At 58.2% G+C, this 18,040-nt stretch overlaps 1 protein-coding gene and 1 long non-coding RNA gene across 3 annotated transcripts; one reads left to right on the forward strand and one right to left on the reverse strand.

Moving 5' to 3' along the window:
- The first annotated feature begins 608 nt into the window (after positions 1-608).
- On the forward strand, positions 609-3,060 carry LOC136303377 (uncharacterized). The gene is made up of 3 exons (XR_010724211.1): positions 609-1,564; positions 2,225-2,347; positions 2,712-3,060. It is a non-coding gene; the product is annotated as an uncharacterized lncRNA (long non-coding RNA).
- A 3,744-nt stretch (positions 3,061-6,804) lies between these two features.
- On the reverse strand, positions 6,805-11,160 carry LOC136303344 (uncharacterized). Of its 2 annotated transcripts, none has more exons than XM_066207036.1 (2): positions 11,059-11,160; positions 6,805-9,127 (listed from the first exon to the last, which is right to left on the reverse strand). In XM_066207036.1, exons 1-2 carry the CDS (start codon positions 11,098-11,100, stop codon positions 8,192-8,194), a joined length of 978 nt encoding a protein of 325 aa, XP_066063133.1. In that variant the 5' UTR covers positions 11,101-11,160; the 3' UTR covers positions 6,805-8,191. The 2 variants fall into 2 exon arrangements, with proteins under 2 accessions (XP_066063133.1, XP_066063134.1); XM_066207037.1 differs by lacking the exon at positions 11,059-11,160 and adding an exon at positions 9,453-9,568.
- Between the last annotated feature and the right edge of the window lie 6,880 nt (positions 11,161-18,040).

Here is an 18,040-nt window from a genome sequence, read left to right on the forward strand (position 1 = left end):
ACACACCAGCATTAACCCCAGGATCCATCCTGGAATCCACACAGAGGGGATCCAGAGCTGGATCCGCCACTGGAACTCACCGGCTGCCATGCTGTATCCATTCCTGTCCCTCTTCCCTGTGAAAAAACAGTGGGATCAGCGTCAGTGGCACAGGATTCCTGGAATGGTGCCGGGTGGAGCCGTGACCCTTCCTGACCCCCATCCTGTGTGTTACCAGATTGGCGCTTCCAGATGAGTAATCCGATGAGGACAATGAAGATGAGGATGAGGATGAGGATGAGGATGAGGATGAGGATGAGGATGAGGATGAGGATGGCAGTGGTGATGGACACAGCAACAACCATGGTGAGATTTCTGCCCAATGTCAGCTCTGGGAAATGCAGGATGGTAAGGAGGGGAAGGGGAATCCCCATCTGGGAATTCCAAATTCCCAATTCCCACATTCCCAGCCTCACCCCAAGCGAAGATCCCAGGCTCCGGCATTCCAGGATGCTCCACCCTGCACCGGTACTGCTCCCACTCCTTCGGCAGCGCCTGGATCCTGGCCCAGGTGCGGAAGGTGCCGTTGCTGTTGGGAACGATCCCGACCCGTTCCATCTCCTGATCCCACATTTCATCCCCCTTCATGCAGTTGACTGCAATGGTGTTGGGGTAGAATCCGTACGCATGGCAGGACAAGATCAGCGTCACATGTTCCTCTTTGCTGGACACATGGACATCAGGGGGCTCTGGAATGGGATAACCGTGAGATGCATCCATGGAATTCCATGGGAATGGGATGGGGGTGAGATCTGCCCATGGAATTCTGACATGAATTACCGTGTTCTCCAATCCTCCATTCCCAAATCCCAAATTCCCACCCACCTTTGTGCTCCAGCTCATTCTGCCCGTATCCGACGTATTTCTGGAGCCATTCTGGGCATTTGTGCTTCAGGTAATTTGTCCAACCCTCAGCCTCGGTCCTGTCCTATTCCCAGCGCCTCCTGGTGACCTCAGCACCGCTGTCAGCTGGCACGAATCTCCTGAATCCCAGATCGAAGGAGATGAAATCCTGCGCGCTGTAGCCATCCTTGAAGGATCCACGGACACTCCCGTCGGACAGGAGGTCACAGCCATAAAGCACTGTGTGAAGACCTGGGGGGATTGTACCCATAGGGATCCATGAAATTGTGTCCCACCCCCACAGAGCCCCATTCCAGCCCTATGGAGCTCCAGAGCCTGATGGAGACCCACAGAGCCTCATCCCAGCTACTTCGACCCCATGGATCTACATCCCACCCCAATGGATCCCATCCCAACCCCACAGATCCCCCCACTCAGCCCCGCTCTGGTTGTACTGGTCCCGCAGTGTCTCCAGGCTCCTGGCAGCCACGGGCTGGTTCCCCTCCCTGGTCTGGGTCTGGCTATCCCAATATCCCGGCTCAGCTCCGTCCTTCATCCACTGTGTCAGCGGCTCCATCCGGCCCCGCTCGCTGTCGTAGCGCACGGAGGGGATCCCATCCACAAACCCCATTGCCATGAACTGGGGGACCCCCGGGCTGGGCTCTGACACTGCCACATCCAGGTAATGCGGGGAGTGGAGAAGTGGGGGGACACAGAGGTTTGGGGGGTGGTGGGGGAGAGGTCATGGATCAATCAAAGGGGAAACTGGGAGAGCTGGGAAGGGGTTTGGGGATCCCAGGGCCAAGAAAAGGGTTTTCAGGGGTGGGAGAGCTGGGATGGACAGGAAAGGGCGTGCAGGGGGGTCCCGGTGTCCAGGAATGGGGGCTCAGGGGGTTCCAGAGTCATGGAATGGGGGGAGTGGAAGGACTGGGAGAGGTGGGATGAGGGTTCCAGGGGATCCCCAGTCCAGGGAAAGGCGTCCAGGGGTGCCTCCTCCCTCCCGCCCCCGGCCCCACCGCCTGCCTCAGTTTCCCCGTCTGACAAGAGGGCGCAGTGCCGAGGAGTCCTGGGGAGAGACAGTGCAGCTGCCAGAGGCTCCAGCCAGGAAATCCCTGGACGCGGAACAAGGGGACCCTTGAGCCTCCGGCAACTGGGTCGCCCCGGCGTCTCCTCCTGAGACAGGGGCGCTGCAGCCCCCAGTTTCCCGGAGATTCCCCCAAACCGGGATCCACCCCTGCTCGGGGAGGGCAAACCGCCTCTGGAGCCCGCCCCTGCGCTGGGCATCCTCGGGGAGGGTGACCCGGGTGTCGCCGCTGCTGGGTGACCTGGATGTCACCAGCAGGGCCCCGTCAGGGTGGGGTCCCGTGCCCCGCCGCGAGGGTGATGCCGGGCGAAGTCCCCGGGCCGTGACGAGCACCGAAACGGCCCGCACTTGTCAGCGCCTCGGACGTGCCGCCGGTGCCAGGTAATCCAAGCCTCGATTTATTTGCCCTACCCAGGTGGGAGAGGGTTTACCTGGGTGTGTTCCGACCCCCGACCCGCCGCTCCCCTCCCGCACGGGACGGGGGGACCCTGCCTCCCCGCGCCCCCAGGGCCCCGGGTGTTCCCACGGGATGCAGATTCCCTGACCGCTCACGAGCCCCTCTCGCTGCGTCCCCTCGGCCGCTGCTTCTGCCCATTTCACGGCTGGGCAGGGGGAGGCTCGGCACCCACCTGTGCCAGGGGCTGGGTGGGTGGGGGGTCCCAGGTGGGTGCTGCCCCGTGGGACCCCCCAGAACGGCTTCTGCGGTGGGGGCTGCTCCCTCCAACCCTCCTCCTGTACTTGGCAGCCTCCCCATCCTTCCAGTGCTCCCGACACGGCAGCGCCTCGCGACATCGGGAGACCCAGAAGGAGGAAAAGCAGGAGGGGGGGGCGAAAGTATTTAACAGTACAAAAAAAAAAAAATCCCCCCCCTTTTTCTTTACCTGCCGGCACGAACTTCATTGTGAACCGCGTCCCGGGAGCGACTTAATAGGGATTGGTGTTGGCAGAGGAAGTTTTCAGAAATTCATATTCGTACTGGGGGACTTCTCGGGGTTTATATACCGGTCCGGCAGCCTGTGTTGTAAGAGGGGAGGAGAGGGGCTGGGGGAGAATCAGCCGCTATCGTACTTCTATTGAAACTGGAAATGAGGAAGTCGAGGCTTTGGAAATCATGAATGATTCTTAGAAATAAACTTCTGAAAAAAAGTTGATGTCAGAGGAATTTAGTGTCGTCTTTTGTTTCAGGCTCGCGGGTGGGTGTGCTGGGAACGATGAATTGAAACTCCCCAAGGGAGATGCGCGGTCGCATGGGGGGTTCGGGGGTGTTGAGGCACGGTGGCGAACGCGCGGTGCTGACACTCAGGAGCCGCAAGCACTTTCACCCCCCCGTTTCCCCTCCCCGGGCCGGGGCTTCCCCGCTGGCTGCCAGAGCAGGCAATAAAACGAAGGAGGTAAAAAAAGGTCTGGTTTCAGGTTTTTTGGGAGTCTTGGAAAGATGGAAGGTGCGGGGCAGTGGTGGTGAGGTACCGCACTCTTTGGTCACGGTGGGATGGCCGCGGTGGCAGCGGTGTCCTCCAGCCCGCCGCAGGCTCATCTCTTTGGGCAAAAGTATTATCAGTAAAGGGTGGGTTTTCTGCAGGAAAAAGAACAAACCCACCCAGAGGGAGAGGCCCAGGGTTAACCCTTCCGTCGGCGGGGCTGCCCCCTGCCCGGAGCAGGCAGAGGGTGCTGGAGCAGACAGGAGGGCTCCGAGCCACCGTCTCGTGGGGATCCCATGGGATCAGGACACTGCGAGGCTGTTTGCTGCCCGATTTGGGTGAAAAACAGGTTAAATGGAGATTTTTTTTTCCTTCTCTGCATTTTTTTCTCACCGGGGCCAAACTGGAACTTTAATTAGGTTTAGCAAGTTTGTGTCCCGGCAGGTGAACCAGCGGTGACAGCCCAGGAATGATGACACAAGAGCCACCACAACCCTGGGTGTCCTCCCTTGGCGGGGAGGACATGGAGAAGGGGGACACGAAGACCCTCCCTGTGCTGATGGAGTTGGGCCATAGCTGCTGCGTGCCTCAGTTTCCCCACGCAAGGACCAGCCTGGTTTGCCGGTGGCATCGATGACCCAGTCCAGTTTAGCCCAGTCCGGTCTTAGTGGGACATCAGCGATGAACTGGGGACTGTGGAGGGTGGGGACCATGAGCTCCATCTCCCGCCCTGCAGCCTCATCCCAAATCTTTTTGGGATATGGGGAGCAGCACATCACATACTGATGGACATCTGATGGCCTGACGCACTTAATTAACTGAGGAATTTATCACACTTGATTATTACCATAGGAAACGTCCTGGGGGGTTGTGTGCAGGGGTTGACATGGATTTTACCTTTTCCTGGATTTCTCAGGAACTACTCAGTCCAGGCTGGAGCTGAGCTGGGGCCCCCTGAGGGGTGTGGGACCCCTGGTCATGGTGGAATCATCAAGGTGGCACCGATGGGGACATCGGTGCCTCCACCGGTGTCCCCACCAGCTCAGCCCTTCGGGCAAAAGCGCTAGGATTAAAGGATGGGTTTTCTCTAGGAAAAAAGACAAACCCGTGGGGAGATGCTGAGCCACTGCTGGCGGGAATGCTCTGGTGGGAAAACCCGAATTCCTGGTCCAGATAGGCTGGATAGGGAGATGACAGAATGGGAGATGCCAGGGTGGGAGGTACCAGGATGGGAGATGATGCCCAGGAATATTCCCTTTTCCAATCCCTTTGGAAACAGGAATATCCCCGCACGGATCCTGTGCCGATGCCCCCTGGAGACGGGCAGCAGGAAGAGGGATGCAGGAGCCTGAGGAGACGGTGACAGGGGTGGGGGGTCCCAGTGTGCCCCAAGGAGGGAGCAGGAAATGGGCAAGGGGGGAGCCAGCCTTTCCGGTCAGAAAAGATTGAGGGTCCTGGGGGGTCTGGGGGTGCCAGGAGGGGCTGGGGCAGGTTGGTCAGGGGACAGTTGTTCCCGCTGTCCCCACTGTCCTCACTGTCCCCTCCATCCCCACCACCGACCTGCCCAGGGTGTTCCAAGGGCACCGCTGCCATGCTGCTGCTCCGTGCCCCTCCGAGAGGTCCCCTCTGAGCATCCCTGCCCATAACTGTCCTCAGCTCCATTGCAGACATCCCACCCTATCCCTGTCCCCTTCCCTGTCCCCATGACGCCTCACTGCCGCATCCCTGTCCCCGTGCTGTTCCCTCTTCCCTGTCCCTATGCTGCCCCCTTCTCATCCCTGTTCCATGCCCTCCCATCCCTCCCCCATCCCTGTTCCCATCCGTCTCCGTGCTTCCCCCTGCTGCCCCAGCCAGAACTGGCCTCTCTCCATCCCATAATCGCCCCCACCGCCCAACTCAGAACTGATCCATCCCCATCCCTGCTCCGGAGCTGCCCCCTGCCCCTTCCCCACCCCAGACCTCTCCTCTCCCAGCCAGCAACTGTTCCCTCCTGCCCCTCCCCATCCCATCATTGCCCCCGCACCCCAGCCCCTCCCAGAACTGCCCCAGCCCCTCCCAGAACTGCCCCAGCTCCCCCCATTACTGCCCCACCCCATAATTCCCCCCCACACCCCCCTTATCCCCCTCTGGCTCCCCTCCAGGTCCCCATCCCGTGGTGTCCCCGTGCAGGGGGGACACACAGATTCCAGGGTCACCAAAAGCCCCGGGTGTCCCCAGGTGTGGGGCTGGGGCTGTGGTGGGATTGGGGGTGTCCGGGGGCCGTCCCGGGGGGCTGAGCAAGGGCTGAGTGGGGCAGGTGCTCCTGTCCCAGAGAAACCCAGAGCCCAGTAACGGAGGGCACCAAATTCCCCTTTGACTCACGGTGGGGCCCTGCTGGGGCTGCTTCACCCCACCCCTGTGCCCCACCGGTGCAACCCCAGCAGTGCCACCCCAGCAGTGCCATCTCACAGGTATCACCCACAGGCTTTTCCCACGAGTGGCCTTGGGGACACCAGAGAAGCCACCACCCCTTCAGTGACACTCATCTGGTGTCACCCCGTGTTTGGGGACCCCCAGCCCTTTCCACGGTGCCAGGGGGGTCACATACCTGCACCCTCCCCTCTGAAGCCCTCTCCAGAGCTGGGTGGGCAGCTTGGCGGTGGCACAGTCACGGTCACTGTCACGGGCACCCACAGCACGCCAAGCCGGCCCAGGCTGCTTCATGGTGACATTGTCCCAGCACGTGTGTCCCCAGAGGGCCGTGGTGGCCGTCCTGGTGGCGATGTTCCTGGGACTGACTCAGGGCCGGCGGCAGAGCCGGGCAGTGCAGTGGCACCGCACATGGCACCCATGGGGAACGAGTGACTCCATGGGGACACATGACCAGGTCTTAGGATTTTTGACTCAGAGGGACTGGTGGCAGTGGGTGGCTCGGTCCCCATGGTGGCCCTGGCCAGACTGCAGGACGCTGCGCTCAGTGTGGCGGTGGCGCTGGCCCAGACAGGGCTGTGACATGTGGCCGGAGGTGCCGTGCGGCCCGTGCCACACCATGGCGTGGCACATTCCTGGCAGTGCCAGGCCCTGTCATGGCACACCACAGCCTGTCATGTCACATGCCCTGTGCCACACTGTGTCGTGTGCCACATCCTGTGCCACATCCCACCATGTGCCACATTCTGTGCCATGGCATGGGCCACATCCCAGCATGTGCCATGCCATGTGTCACACCATGTTGTCCCACATGCCCCACTCCATGTCACACCCCATGTGCCTTGGCAAGGACATCAGGCACAACCTGGCCAGCAGAATACCTGCCCACAGGCACTGGGACAGACACAGGGACAAAGGGACCCAGGGACACGACGTCCCAGTGGCCCATTGGCCAAGGCCAGCACTTTATTCCCTTCTGCCATTGTACAAAAAAAAGAAATGCCACATGGGTGGGGGTACTGCCCTTCTATGTGTACCAAAAATATCAATATACATAAATAAATCCTTGCAATGTCCATACTTTAGCACCATACAAAAAATGTAAGAAAAAATAGATATTTACATATTAGAAATGTCCTTAAATACTTCTGCAAGCTGCAGTAGTTAAATTAACTCTAATAATCAAGAAATACACAAATATTAATGTATAAATTAGAGGGGAGGCAGTGAGGGCTGACACCCACTGTCGCAGTGCAGCGGTCAGAGCTAAGTCCCTGCTGGGCATGGTCAGGGCTGTGGTGGCCCCTGTCCCTTCCGTGTCCCCTCCTGGCCTGAGAGGCTCAGGGAGGACACGGAGGGGACAGGGATGCAGGGAGTGTGGAACACCCAGTGTGCCAGAGTGAGCCTGGGGACACTGAGAGCACAGGGACACCGAGCACAGGGGGCACTGAGCATACAGGGATGAGGACGGGGATGTGCAAAGGGACACTGAGCTCGGGGACACTAAGCACGGAGACTGTGCAGGGACACTGACTGTGCTCCCTGGGAGCAGAGCCGGCACAGGGCAGGCAGGGTGTGACAACACCGGTGACAGCAGCGCTCTCCGTGGGCCCGGTGGCAGGCGCTGGGTGAGCAGCTCTTAGGCTGTGTAACCTGACCCATTGAATCACTCGAAAATCCGGGAGGGCTCGGGGACAGGGAACAGCACCCGGGGGACACCCGGCTCCACTGGGGCCACCTGGATCCACGGAGAAGTGGGGCAGGATGTGGGAGAGCCAACCAGGGCAGTCCTGCGGCTGAGTGGTGGCATTGGGACAGCAGGGTCCCCACGAGGAGCCGAAGAGGCGGGAGATGCCGTTAGTGCCTCTGAGCCCTCGCTCCGGCGAGGTGAGAGGGGCTCCGTGGGGCATCCCGGCCATCGGCTGCATCTCCATCCTGGGAATGCGGTTGGGATCCTGTCACATGGGATGGCCATGATGGAGACGATGGAGATGATGGACATGCAGACGGGAGTTCCGGTGCCGGCGGGGCTGCCCTAGGGGCGTGCAGACAGCCGTGAGCCCGGGTGCGATCTCCGGCTCGTCCGGCGGCCCCCGGCGCCCAGCTCGGCGCTGCGCTCGGCCATGAAGCGGGCGAAGCTCCAGAGGTTCTGGCACCCCTGCAACTTCTGCCGGAAGATGCCGCGGGGCTGGCGAGGGGCCGGCGGCCGGGGCGGGGGCTGGGGGCCGGGAAGAGCCCCGCCACGTTGTTGAGCTCTCGCACCTTCTCCAGTGCCAAGGAAAGAGAGACGACAAGGTGGGGAGACCTGGGAATAGGAGGCTCAGGGATCCTTGATGCAGAGGAAAGGGGGGCCTGGGGGCTGGGAAAAGCAGGAATGGGGGTCCACGGCCTCTTAGGGTCAATGAAAAGGGATTGGGGAAGGAAGGATGGATGGGAAGGGGAGTGCAGAGGGGGATTGGTGGAGGAAAAGGGAGTGCAGAGGGGTCCCAGTGCCCGGGCATGGAAATTCAGGAGGGTACCAGGGCCCAGAACCCCCCACGGGATCCTCCACGAGCCCCAGGGACCATCCCGGACCCCCTGGGTCCCCCCATACACAGGGTGAAGAACTCGAGAGGAGGAAGTCAATTTCCCAAAGTGTCACCAGCAGATGACACGTGGTCAGGTGGGCGCTGGCCTCCCACAGCAGCTCAGCCTTGGCCACCATGGTCACCAAGGCCTTTGGGACATCAGGGGACACCTCCTCTGTCCCCTCCAGGGCAGCCTTGATGTACCAGAGCTGGTGCAGCAGCTTCCAGGGGAACACAATGGCTTCGTCACACGCATCTAAGAACTGCTCCAGCAGCTCCCAGGCCTCCTCCATCCGCTCTTCCCTCTTGGTGGCCGCCCCCGCCTGCCTGGTGGCCACCACGGCCTCTTCCCTGGCCAGGCCAGTGGTCGTGGCCTCATTGGTGTCCTCAGTGATGGCCTCGGCGATGGCCTTGTCTTCCATGGTGTTGAGGAGCCTCCTGGACTCCCAGGACAGCTGGGCCCACCTGTCCTCGAACACGAACATCAACTCCCACCAGGCTCTGGCCGCAGCTCTCACATTGTCCCGGGTGGCCCCCGGGGTGGCCTTGAGGGTGGCCAGGGCCTGGCCCAGGGGGGTGACACCACACCGGTGCAGGGAGGTGACATTGCCGTGGTCCAGGGTGTCCCGGAGGCGCCAGGTGAATCTCCTCAGGTCTGCGTGCAGGGACTCTGGGTACAGGAGTGGCCGCACGCGCCTGCGTGGTGCAGTCACGGTGGCTGCCAGCTTGCCCAGGGTGGCCACGGGGGCTACCAGCAGCTCCAGCACCTGGGGAGGGGACAGGGGAGGTGGCGGGGACCTCGTGGCACTTGTGGCCTCCTGGGGTGGCCCCTGTGCCACTCCCGGGGTGGCCCCTGTGCCCCTCCCGGGGTCCCCTTTGTCCCCTCCCTGGAGGGTTCAGCTGTCCTGTCTGTCACTTTGCCACCCCCTCATCCACTCTGCCACCCTCCTTCCACCACCTGCTATTCCTGTCCCCTCCTGCCACGCTCGGTCCCCTCCACCCCTCTGTCACCTCCTCCCTTCCTCCCAGGCCCTCCTGTCCCCTTTGCGGCCCCCTGTCCCCTACTGCCACCCCGCGCGAGAATTGTTGCACCTCCCGGGGCTCCATGGCTGCTGGGGACACTCTGGGGACACTCCGGGGGGCGAACAGGACCCAGTGACAGTCGCAGACACGCGAGGTTGTGGCATGGCCGGGAGCAAACAGGAAGAAGAAACAGGAAGAAGTGACGTCACCACCCCAGTGTCACCATGGCAATGTCACCAGCCCAGTGCCACCACCCCCGTGTCACCAGCCCAGTGTCCCCACCCCCACTGTCACCATCCCAGTGAGCCATCCCAGTATCCCCAGTGCCACCCATGGCATCAGCCCAGTGTCCCCGATCCCCTCCCAGTGTCCCCATCCTGGGGCAGGGGAAGGTCTGAACTGGTCTGAACTGATCTGAACTGGTTCATACGGGTCAGAGCAGGTAGAAGTCTCTACTGGTCTGTATATATACATACTGGTCTGAACTGGTTTGAACTGGTTTGTACTGCTCTATACTGGTCCACATTTGGTCCATACTGGTCCATACTGGTTTTTACCCCCACACAGCCGCACACAGCACCATCAGCCCCACGGCCAGCCTGTGCTCAGCCCGCAGCCAGCGCTGGCACCGCCGTGCCCGTCGCTCCTCACGCTCCAGCTCCGCTGCTGCCACCTCGGCCACCGCCCCGAGCAGCCACAGCCGCTCCGGGTCCTCGTCCCCTGGGCCACTGCCGGGGCCACCACGGCCTCCTGGGCCACCTCCAGCCCCCTCAGGGCCGCCCGGACCTGGCCCAGCTCGGCCTCAGCCTGGGCCAGCACCACGGGGTCACTGCCCGGTGTCCCCAAGGCCTTGGCCAGGGCCACCAGAGCCACCAGAGCCCCATGCCACACGGCCACTGCCGGGGCCACCTCAGACGGGAGGGCGGGGGGGACACCTGGGGACAGGAAAGGGGGTTCAGGAGGTGAGGGAAGGTTTGGGGGGTCCCAGGTGGGGTTTGGGGGATTCCAGGGGGAGTTTGGAGGGTCCTGAGGGGACTTTGGGAGTCCCAGGTGGGGTTTGGGGGGGTCTCAGGCAAAGTTTTAGAGGGGGTGGGGGGTCCCAGATGAAGTTTTGGGGATCCTGAGGGGCCTTTGGGAGGCCCTGGGAGGGTTTCAGGGGGACCCTGGAAGGGTTTCGGGGGATCCCAGGTGAGGTTTGGGCATCCCAGGTGAGGTTTGGGCGTCCCAGGTGAGCAGGGGACATTGAGGGGACATGGCACAGGGGGGGCAGAGTGGACACGAGGCGAGGAGGGGTGTCCCAGGTGAGGCTCCCGAGGGATTGGAGGGTTCCCAGATGAGGTTTTGGGTTTCCCAGGTGAGAATTCCAAAAGATTTGGGCTATCCCAGCTGCCCAGGTGAGGATTTGGGGTTTCCCAGGTGTCCTAGGTGAGGTCCCAGGGAGGTTTTGGGGCTCTCAGGTACACAGGTGAGATTTTGGGGAGTCCCACCTGAATCCCGCTGGGAATTTGGGGGCTCCCACCCCCCCTTTTCTCCTTCCCCGCCCCTCTGAACTCCATAGACACTGGAACTTTCCACTTCCCTTTTCCCTCCTGGCCACAGAAATGGCCCTGAGGGTTCCAAACTTCACCAAAACCCCCCAATCCCCCCCCCAAAATCCCCCAAGCTCCACAAATACCCCAGACCCTCCGGTGCCTGCTGGGGGTAACCTCGGGGGCATCCTCCCCCAAGGGGTAGAATTCACCCTGCCAGGGCCACAGTGACCCTTTTGGAGCCGGCTTCAACCCCTCGGGGCCCAGATTGATCCTCCAGGACTCCATTTCCCATGCGCCTTCCCCCTCACACAGCCCGGGGGCGGGGCCTGAGAGCGCGGGGCGCGTGTGGGCCGTGTGCAGAGCCCGCCCCTGGCTCGCTGCCATTGGCGGATTGTGCCGTCACTCTAGCATCTCGCGCGCCGATTGGTCCGAGCGGGGCCAAGCCCGGCCCCGGGGCCGCCCCCCGGGCGGGCGTGGCTCGGCAGAGGCGCCATTGGCGGAGCGTGTGTGCGGGCCCGGGAGCGGCGGCAGCGGCCGGAGCCCGGTGAGGCGGCGGCGGAGCTCGGAGGCGGCCCCAGCGCGGGTGGGAGCCGCGCTCGGTTCTGCCGGGGCTCGGGGCCGGCTGCGGGCGGAGGGGGCGGCAGGGGGCTCTGGCGGGTTCCTTGTGCCGTGTCGGCGCCGTGTTCCCCGTGGCCGGAGGGCGCTGCGGGAGCGGCTGCCCGCGGTCTCCTTCCCGCCGCTGCCTCGGCAGGAGCCGGTGCCGGAGCAGCGCTGCCTCGTCCCGCTTCCTGCGGGTAGGACGGAGGTGGCCGCCCTGTCCCCGGGGCTGTGCGGGAAAATTCCCGTGGCCAGAGGTTTGTGTCCCCAGAGGAGACCGAGGAGTCATGTAAAAGTGACTTTATTCCTGAACAAAGGGAGAGGCCGTGCGGCGTTTGCCGTGGGGTCTCTCCAGTTGTTGTCGTCCGCGGCCTCCTTTTTATCCTGATTTTCCCTTGTGCATCTCCCTGTCCCTTTGCCCAGTGGCGAAGGTCCTTGGAAAGTTCCGACTTCCCGATCCGCCTCCTGCATGTCCTCGTTAATATGCACCCCCCTTTTGTAAGACATCCGATATTCGTGACTCTGTTCAGTCTTTGTTCTTCTCCATCTTCAGGAATTTCGCAGGATCTTGGCTGAGCAGCAGTCCCTGTCAATGAGTAACATTTTCTGAAACTGATGGTTTTTCCCGTTCCTTCCTTATCTCCAATTGCCTGGCCGATCTCCAAGCAGATTCACTCGTTGACTCTGTTTTTCCTTGCTGGGTCCTCTTTGGTTTTGGGATTATTGTCAGTGCCCTCATTCCCTGTCCTTTTGTAGCCGTGTGTGGATCAGGAGGCCTGGCTGCCACCTGCATCCCCTTGCTCAGCTGCTGAATGAGCTGCCCTCAGCGAGGTGTGTGCACGGTCCAAAGATGAGAGTTGCTGGAGCACAACAGAGGAGAAAGAGCCTTCGTTTAACCCATGGTGTGCCAGGGAACCACGAAACCGTGTCCCATTCCCATCCTTTCTACGTTTCGACCGGCACATGAGCTGCTTTTATCTTGAGTCATTTAATTTTCCACCCTGTCCTCCTCCTTCTGCTAATGGATAATCTGATCCCATCCCACGGTGAGATGTTGCATTCTTCGTTTGAGTGGATTGGTGGGCCAGGCTGAGGAGATGGATCTATCTGGTTGGTTATTATTTTGTGGACATCTTGTAATCTAATTCTGCCATTGAAATGATCAGTGGGTTCTCTGGCTCCTGATCTGAATTGGTTCGGGTTCCCTGGGGCTGGTCCATGTTGTTGCAGGATTTGTTCTGATGGCCGTTCATCTTTTCCCATTTTTGGGTGCTCCCTCCAGCCAGGGCTGCATCAATTGATCTCTTTTCTCTAATTAAATCATTGAATACTTGGATTCCCAAGTGATTTCTCTGAACTTGTGGTAGCACAAACACCTCAGTGGTCTAATGCTCCCTGTGTGACACAGACAGTGAGAGCACATGTTGGAGTGGGGAGAGGGATGATTCCCCCCCACTTCTTTTAGTGAAGTTTTCACAACATTCTCCATTTGCTGTTTCCCTTTGCAGCTGAAGCAATTTGTGTTGCAGAGTCAGATCTCCTCACTGTGGGCTCTGCCTTTGGCTGTGCCAATTCCATCTGTGCCAGCAGGCAGAGCTTGGGGTGAGGGACACAGGGAATGAGCCCAATTCCTCCCCCGGGCAAGTAGAGCCTGGTGCATTGTCCACACTTTTCCTCAGCAGTGTTAATTTGCATTTCTAAAGCTCCTCTCCTGGCTGCCTGGAAGGAAGCTTCTCTTCCAGAGCAGCCTTTGGATGACTCACATGTGGCCCCTCCACAGTATGGTGGGGTTTTTTGGTTTTTTGGGTGTTTTTTGTTGTTGTTGGGGTTTTTTTGTTGTTGTTGTTTTTTGCGATATTTTATTAACGGTTTCTGCGTCAAAGGGTCACCTTTAAAGCTTTTCTAGTTTTGCATAATGCAACCTAAAGGTGAACATTGAAAAACCCCTACCAAAATTTTTCCATCATTAAGTCACACACAGACATACACAAAAACATTGCAAAGCTATCAAGTTTTTTCTACTTCTTTTGCTAGGAGTAAAAATTGATTCTCACACCCCTGGCCCATTCCTAACTGACAATATAAAAGTATGGTTATTATGGAAGATTTTTCCAATAATGTAATCTTCTCACTGAAACTGTGGGAAATACAAAAATTCTCCAGCAATATCTTCAGGGTTAGAGAGTCAAGGCATTACTTGATCATAGCCAAGGATGTGCAACAGAAATCATTTGAACCACACATAGCTCAGGTGTGCAGAGAAAATCATTCTCTCACATCTGAGTTTTATTAGATTTTTTCTAAACTTTATACAGTCTGAACCCATAGAAATCCATTGGTTTGATGTTCATCGCTCCTAAGTTGGGAAGTTTTCAGTATTTGGTTTCCTATTGAACCCGAATTTCTTTGCCTCTGATGTTAATTAGGTCGGCACTCCTGGATTTCCTTACCAGCCTTTTCCAGACCAGGTGTCTCCAGCTATTCCAGGGGCAGGGTCTGGGGTAGATGTTGGTTGCTGTTTGCTGATGGTTGTTGATGTTTTGCTGATGGTTATCTTTGTGGGTGTTCATTGGTCTATTCGCAATCTGTTGAGATGTTAAAATCATCTCTGTTTAGTGGTGTAACATCCCTTAAAAAACAATCTTTAAAATTCCTTTCCCCAGGGCAAAGGAAAACGAAGCGTGGATAGAGAAATAAAATAAAAAATAAACTTAACATTGGTATATTTTCCCACAACGTAATCCCTTCCAGCCCAGTGTGTGAGTGTGATTGAGAGCCAGAGTGGAATTCTCCCGTTGTCTTCCCCAGCCCTGTGGCGAGTGCAGGCACAGAAACCACTGAAGCTCCAGCAGTGGCAGCAAGGCTTGGCCCCCAGTGTGTGGAGATGCCCCAGGAGGTGCCCAGGCAGACGATTCCAGCAGAGGATCTGTGGGCAGGCACAGGGGCTTCCCCCGCTGTGGAGCCCTGGCTGCTGCTCCGGTGCCTTCAGTGCGGGGTCAGTCGTGGCCTGTTTAACATCCACAGACAATTCCAATTCCTTTTGGGAGTCTGGGAGAGCCATGGCTGGGGCATCGATCATTTTGTTTTTCATTTTCTTATGTTTTGTTCTCTTTCTCATGTTCATACCATAACATTGTGGCTGTCTGGGGTTAAAAAGTCACACAATGTTCTGGACACAATAGAGAATCCTCAATCCAGGTCCTGCAATTCCCCATTAATCCTCAGAGTTGTCCCAGCTCCATTTTAGTCCTGGGTAACATTACTTCTGAGATTCCCTGGACCCTCTCTGGGTCAGTTCAGCACAAACCTTCAGTCAAAATATGTCCCAAATATTTAAACTTTTTCTCCACCATTTGTGCTTTTTTTTTTTTTCAAACACTCAAAGATGCTTTTTATCCTGAAAATGGAGCCATTCCATAGAGGCTTCTTCTACCACTTCTTCCACGCCTACCATTTTCCTTTCTACCTCTTTTTCCCACTCAAAGGCCAAATCCTGTTCACCATCCTGTGTCAGTGGGCATCGCCAGAAATCATCTTTGACATCAAGTCCCGAATGGCAGCAGTGTGAGGAGGGAACCTGGTTCCAGCTGGTGTAAGGATCTGAGACTGTGAGGTGCCTGGGTTTGATCATCTCATTTCTTCTTCTTAGGTCCTGCACCATTCTGTGGATTCCATCTGATTTCTTGGTTGGCAGCATAGGAGGAGCATTATAGGGAGAGATGCCTGGCTCCCAAAACCCTGCCTTGAACAGGGGCTCAGTAACAGGCTGTACGCCCTTCCTTCCCTCCCTGGAATAGGGGATTGCTTTTAGACACCACTTGTCCTGGTTGCTGCAGAGTCATTTGGAGAGCCTGGGTATGTAATTTTCCCTTTTTCCCTGGGGCTGCCCACACTTGTGGGTTCACTTCAGCACAGGCCTTGCCAGACATTTGACACAAAGGTACCACAGAACTGGCCTCTGTATCACCTTCTACAGCATTAATTTGCATTCCCAATTCATTCATCAGGTGCCTTCCCAGTAAATTACAATCACAATTAGGAGCAAATAAAAATTCCTCCACTTCATACCCATCCTCAACATCTGCTGATAGTGGTTGAATAAAACACATCTGCTCATCTTTCCCACTTGTCCCTGAATAATCAGACATTTTTGGGATTTTCCCCCCTTAGGTCTAAGATGCAGAGTGGATGGAGAGGCCCCTGTGTGTATGAGGAAAGGCCTCGTGTGGATGCAGCCCCAGCCTGAATGTTGTCAAGGGCTCCAGTGTGGTTGGTCCCTGGTGGAATGGGAGCTCTGGCAGCCCCAGGAATCCATGTCCATGCAGGGGTGGACTTGCTCCTGCTGAGGGTGCTGCCGTGTGTGCCTGCAGTGTCCTTGTGGCCTGCAGATGGAACCCTGCTTCCTTGCCAGGGGCTGTTTGGGTGGGCTCTCCCCCGCCGAGGAGGGCAATGCCTGTGCCAGGTGCTTGTGGCCGAGCCCGTCCCCTCGGTGCTGGGGCCCCCTTGGGCGCTGGGGTTCATCCCTCAGGGGCTGTAGAAACTCTGCCATGGCCTTTGCCTCCAGCTTGGCCTTTTCCTCCTCCCTTCTTGCCTTCACCTGCTGTGCCTTTCTGCCCAAGTGCTCCAGGGGCTTCTTGTGCCACTCCTGCAGCCCCCCTGAGTGCCTGTGGGTGCTCCTCCTCTGTGTAGTGGTTTGAAAGCAAAACAAATGTGAGGCTCCAAGTCAGAGATACAATTTAATAGGAAAAAAAGGAAAGAAAGTAAAATAAAATCGATGCAATAATACAAAAGACCACTGACAGAGTCAGAATACAACCTGAGCGGAGTGATGGAAGCAGTCCAGATGAGGTGGTCTTCCTGAAGCAGTGATCCTGTAGAAAGGTCTGGTCGCTCGGGTCCTCTGGGAATCCAGTGGGTAAGCGCCCCTCTGGTGTTCAGAGTCTCAGCTTATATCCAGGTTGGAATGCTTGGTTTCTCCCTCTGGGCGGAGGATCTCACAATGGGATGGTGAGTCATGTGATAAGGCCTGATGGGCCCATTAACAGGAGGTAGTCCAGGAGGGGGTTATCTGTGAGCTGTGTAGCAAAGGTGCTGATGGGCCCATTAACAGAAGATAAGCCAGAGTGGAGGAGGCAGGGAGCACTGCCTCACCTGGTTTCAACAGTTCATGAAGATGGTGATAGAATATACTTCAACCCAGGACAATTAGTTACAAAAAGCATATGCTATAGCCTAAAAACTGTATTTATCACACTAGTAAAAGAGACTATAATTATACAGCATAACTTTCTAACATAACACATGTAATATTCATTTTAATATTTGCAAAAGCCAATCATACAATATGCATTTGTAACACCCAGAGTGTCCCCAGAGTGTCCCCAAGGCGTTCTTGCCGTCTCCCCAGAAGTCATGGATGCCTGCGAGGTGCGACAATCCCAGCGCAGGGAGGTTAGAGGGGATGGGGCGGAACACGCAGTTTTGGGAGATCCTGGGGGAGATTTTGGGGGGATCCAGGTGGGGTTTTGGGGATCCCAGCTGGGGTTGTGTGGATTTGGAGGGAGGTCCCAGGTGGGCTTTGGGGGGTCCTGGGGGGATTTGGGGGCAAGGGGGACAGCGAGGAGGTGGCAGGAGGGGACAGCAGGTGGTGGCAGGGGCTGACAGGAGAGAGGGGACAGCTGAGCCCTCCAGGGAGGGGCTAGAGGGGACCCCAGGAGGCTGCAAGTGCCACAAGGTCCCTGCCACCTCCCGTATCCCCTCCCCAGATGTGGAAGGCCCAGGCGGACATGGTGGCTGCCCTGAGCGAGCTGGTGGACACTGTGACCGCACCATGCAGGGACGTGCGTCTGTTCCTGTCCCCAGAGTACCTGCAGGCAGCCCTGTGTAAATTCACCTGGACCCTCCGGGACGCCCTGGAGCACAGTGCTTTCACCTCTGTGGCCCTGCCCGCCCTCACGGCCACACCGAGGCCCACCTGGGCCGATGTGAGAGCTGCGACCAGAGCCTGCCAGAAGGCAGCGTTGCTGCACTTGAAGAGCTCGATCTGGCTGATTAAGGAGGTCACTGAGGTCCTGAATACCTGGAAGGACGAGGCCGTGACGGCCACCAGCCAGGTGGGGGCAACCACCAGGAGGGGACATTGGTTGGAGGAGGCCCTGAGGCTGCTGGTGCAGTTGGCAGTCGCGTGTGGCAGAATCATCATGTTCCCCTGGGAGCTGCTGTACCAGCTTGACTACATCAAGGCTGTCCTGAAGGGGACAGAGAAGGTGGCCCCCAAATTCCTCAAGGCCTTGGTGGTCACAATGGCCAAGGTTGAGCAGCTGTGTGAGGCCAGCGCCAGCCTGACCACGCATCACCTGGGGACACTTGAGGACATCTACAACCTCCTCTCAAGGCCTGGCCCTGTTAGCCCTGGCGGCCCCAGTGGCCGCTCGGTGGCCAAGCGGCACCAAGCAGCCGTTGAGGACATACAGAGGCTGTGCAAAAAGCAGCGCACAGCGCCGTCGTGCGGTGAAACAAGTAATGGCA

Source organism: Chamaea fasciata, unplaced genomic scaffold (assembly GCF_029207755.1).
Source record: "Chamaea fasciata isolate MVZ Bird 193981 ecotype frontalis unplaced genomic scaffold, bChaFas1.0.hap1 SCAF_32, whole genome shotgun sequence".
NCBI lineage: Eukaryota > Metazoa > Chordata > Aves > Passeriformes > Sylviidae > Chamaea > Chamaea fasciata.

Coding starts and splice junctions, on each gene's coding strand:
- LOC136303344 (XM_066207036.1), bottom strand. CDS start 11,100: ATGCCCCCGAGGTTACCCCCAGCAGGCACCGGAGGGTCTGGG. Junction 9,128..11,058: donor CAGGCACCGGAGGGTCTGGG/GTATTTGTGGAG, acceptor TCCCCTCCCCAG/GTGCTGGAGCTGCTGGTAGC.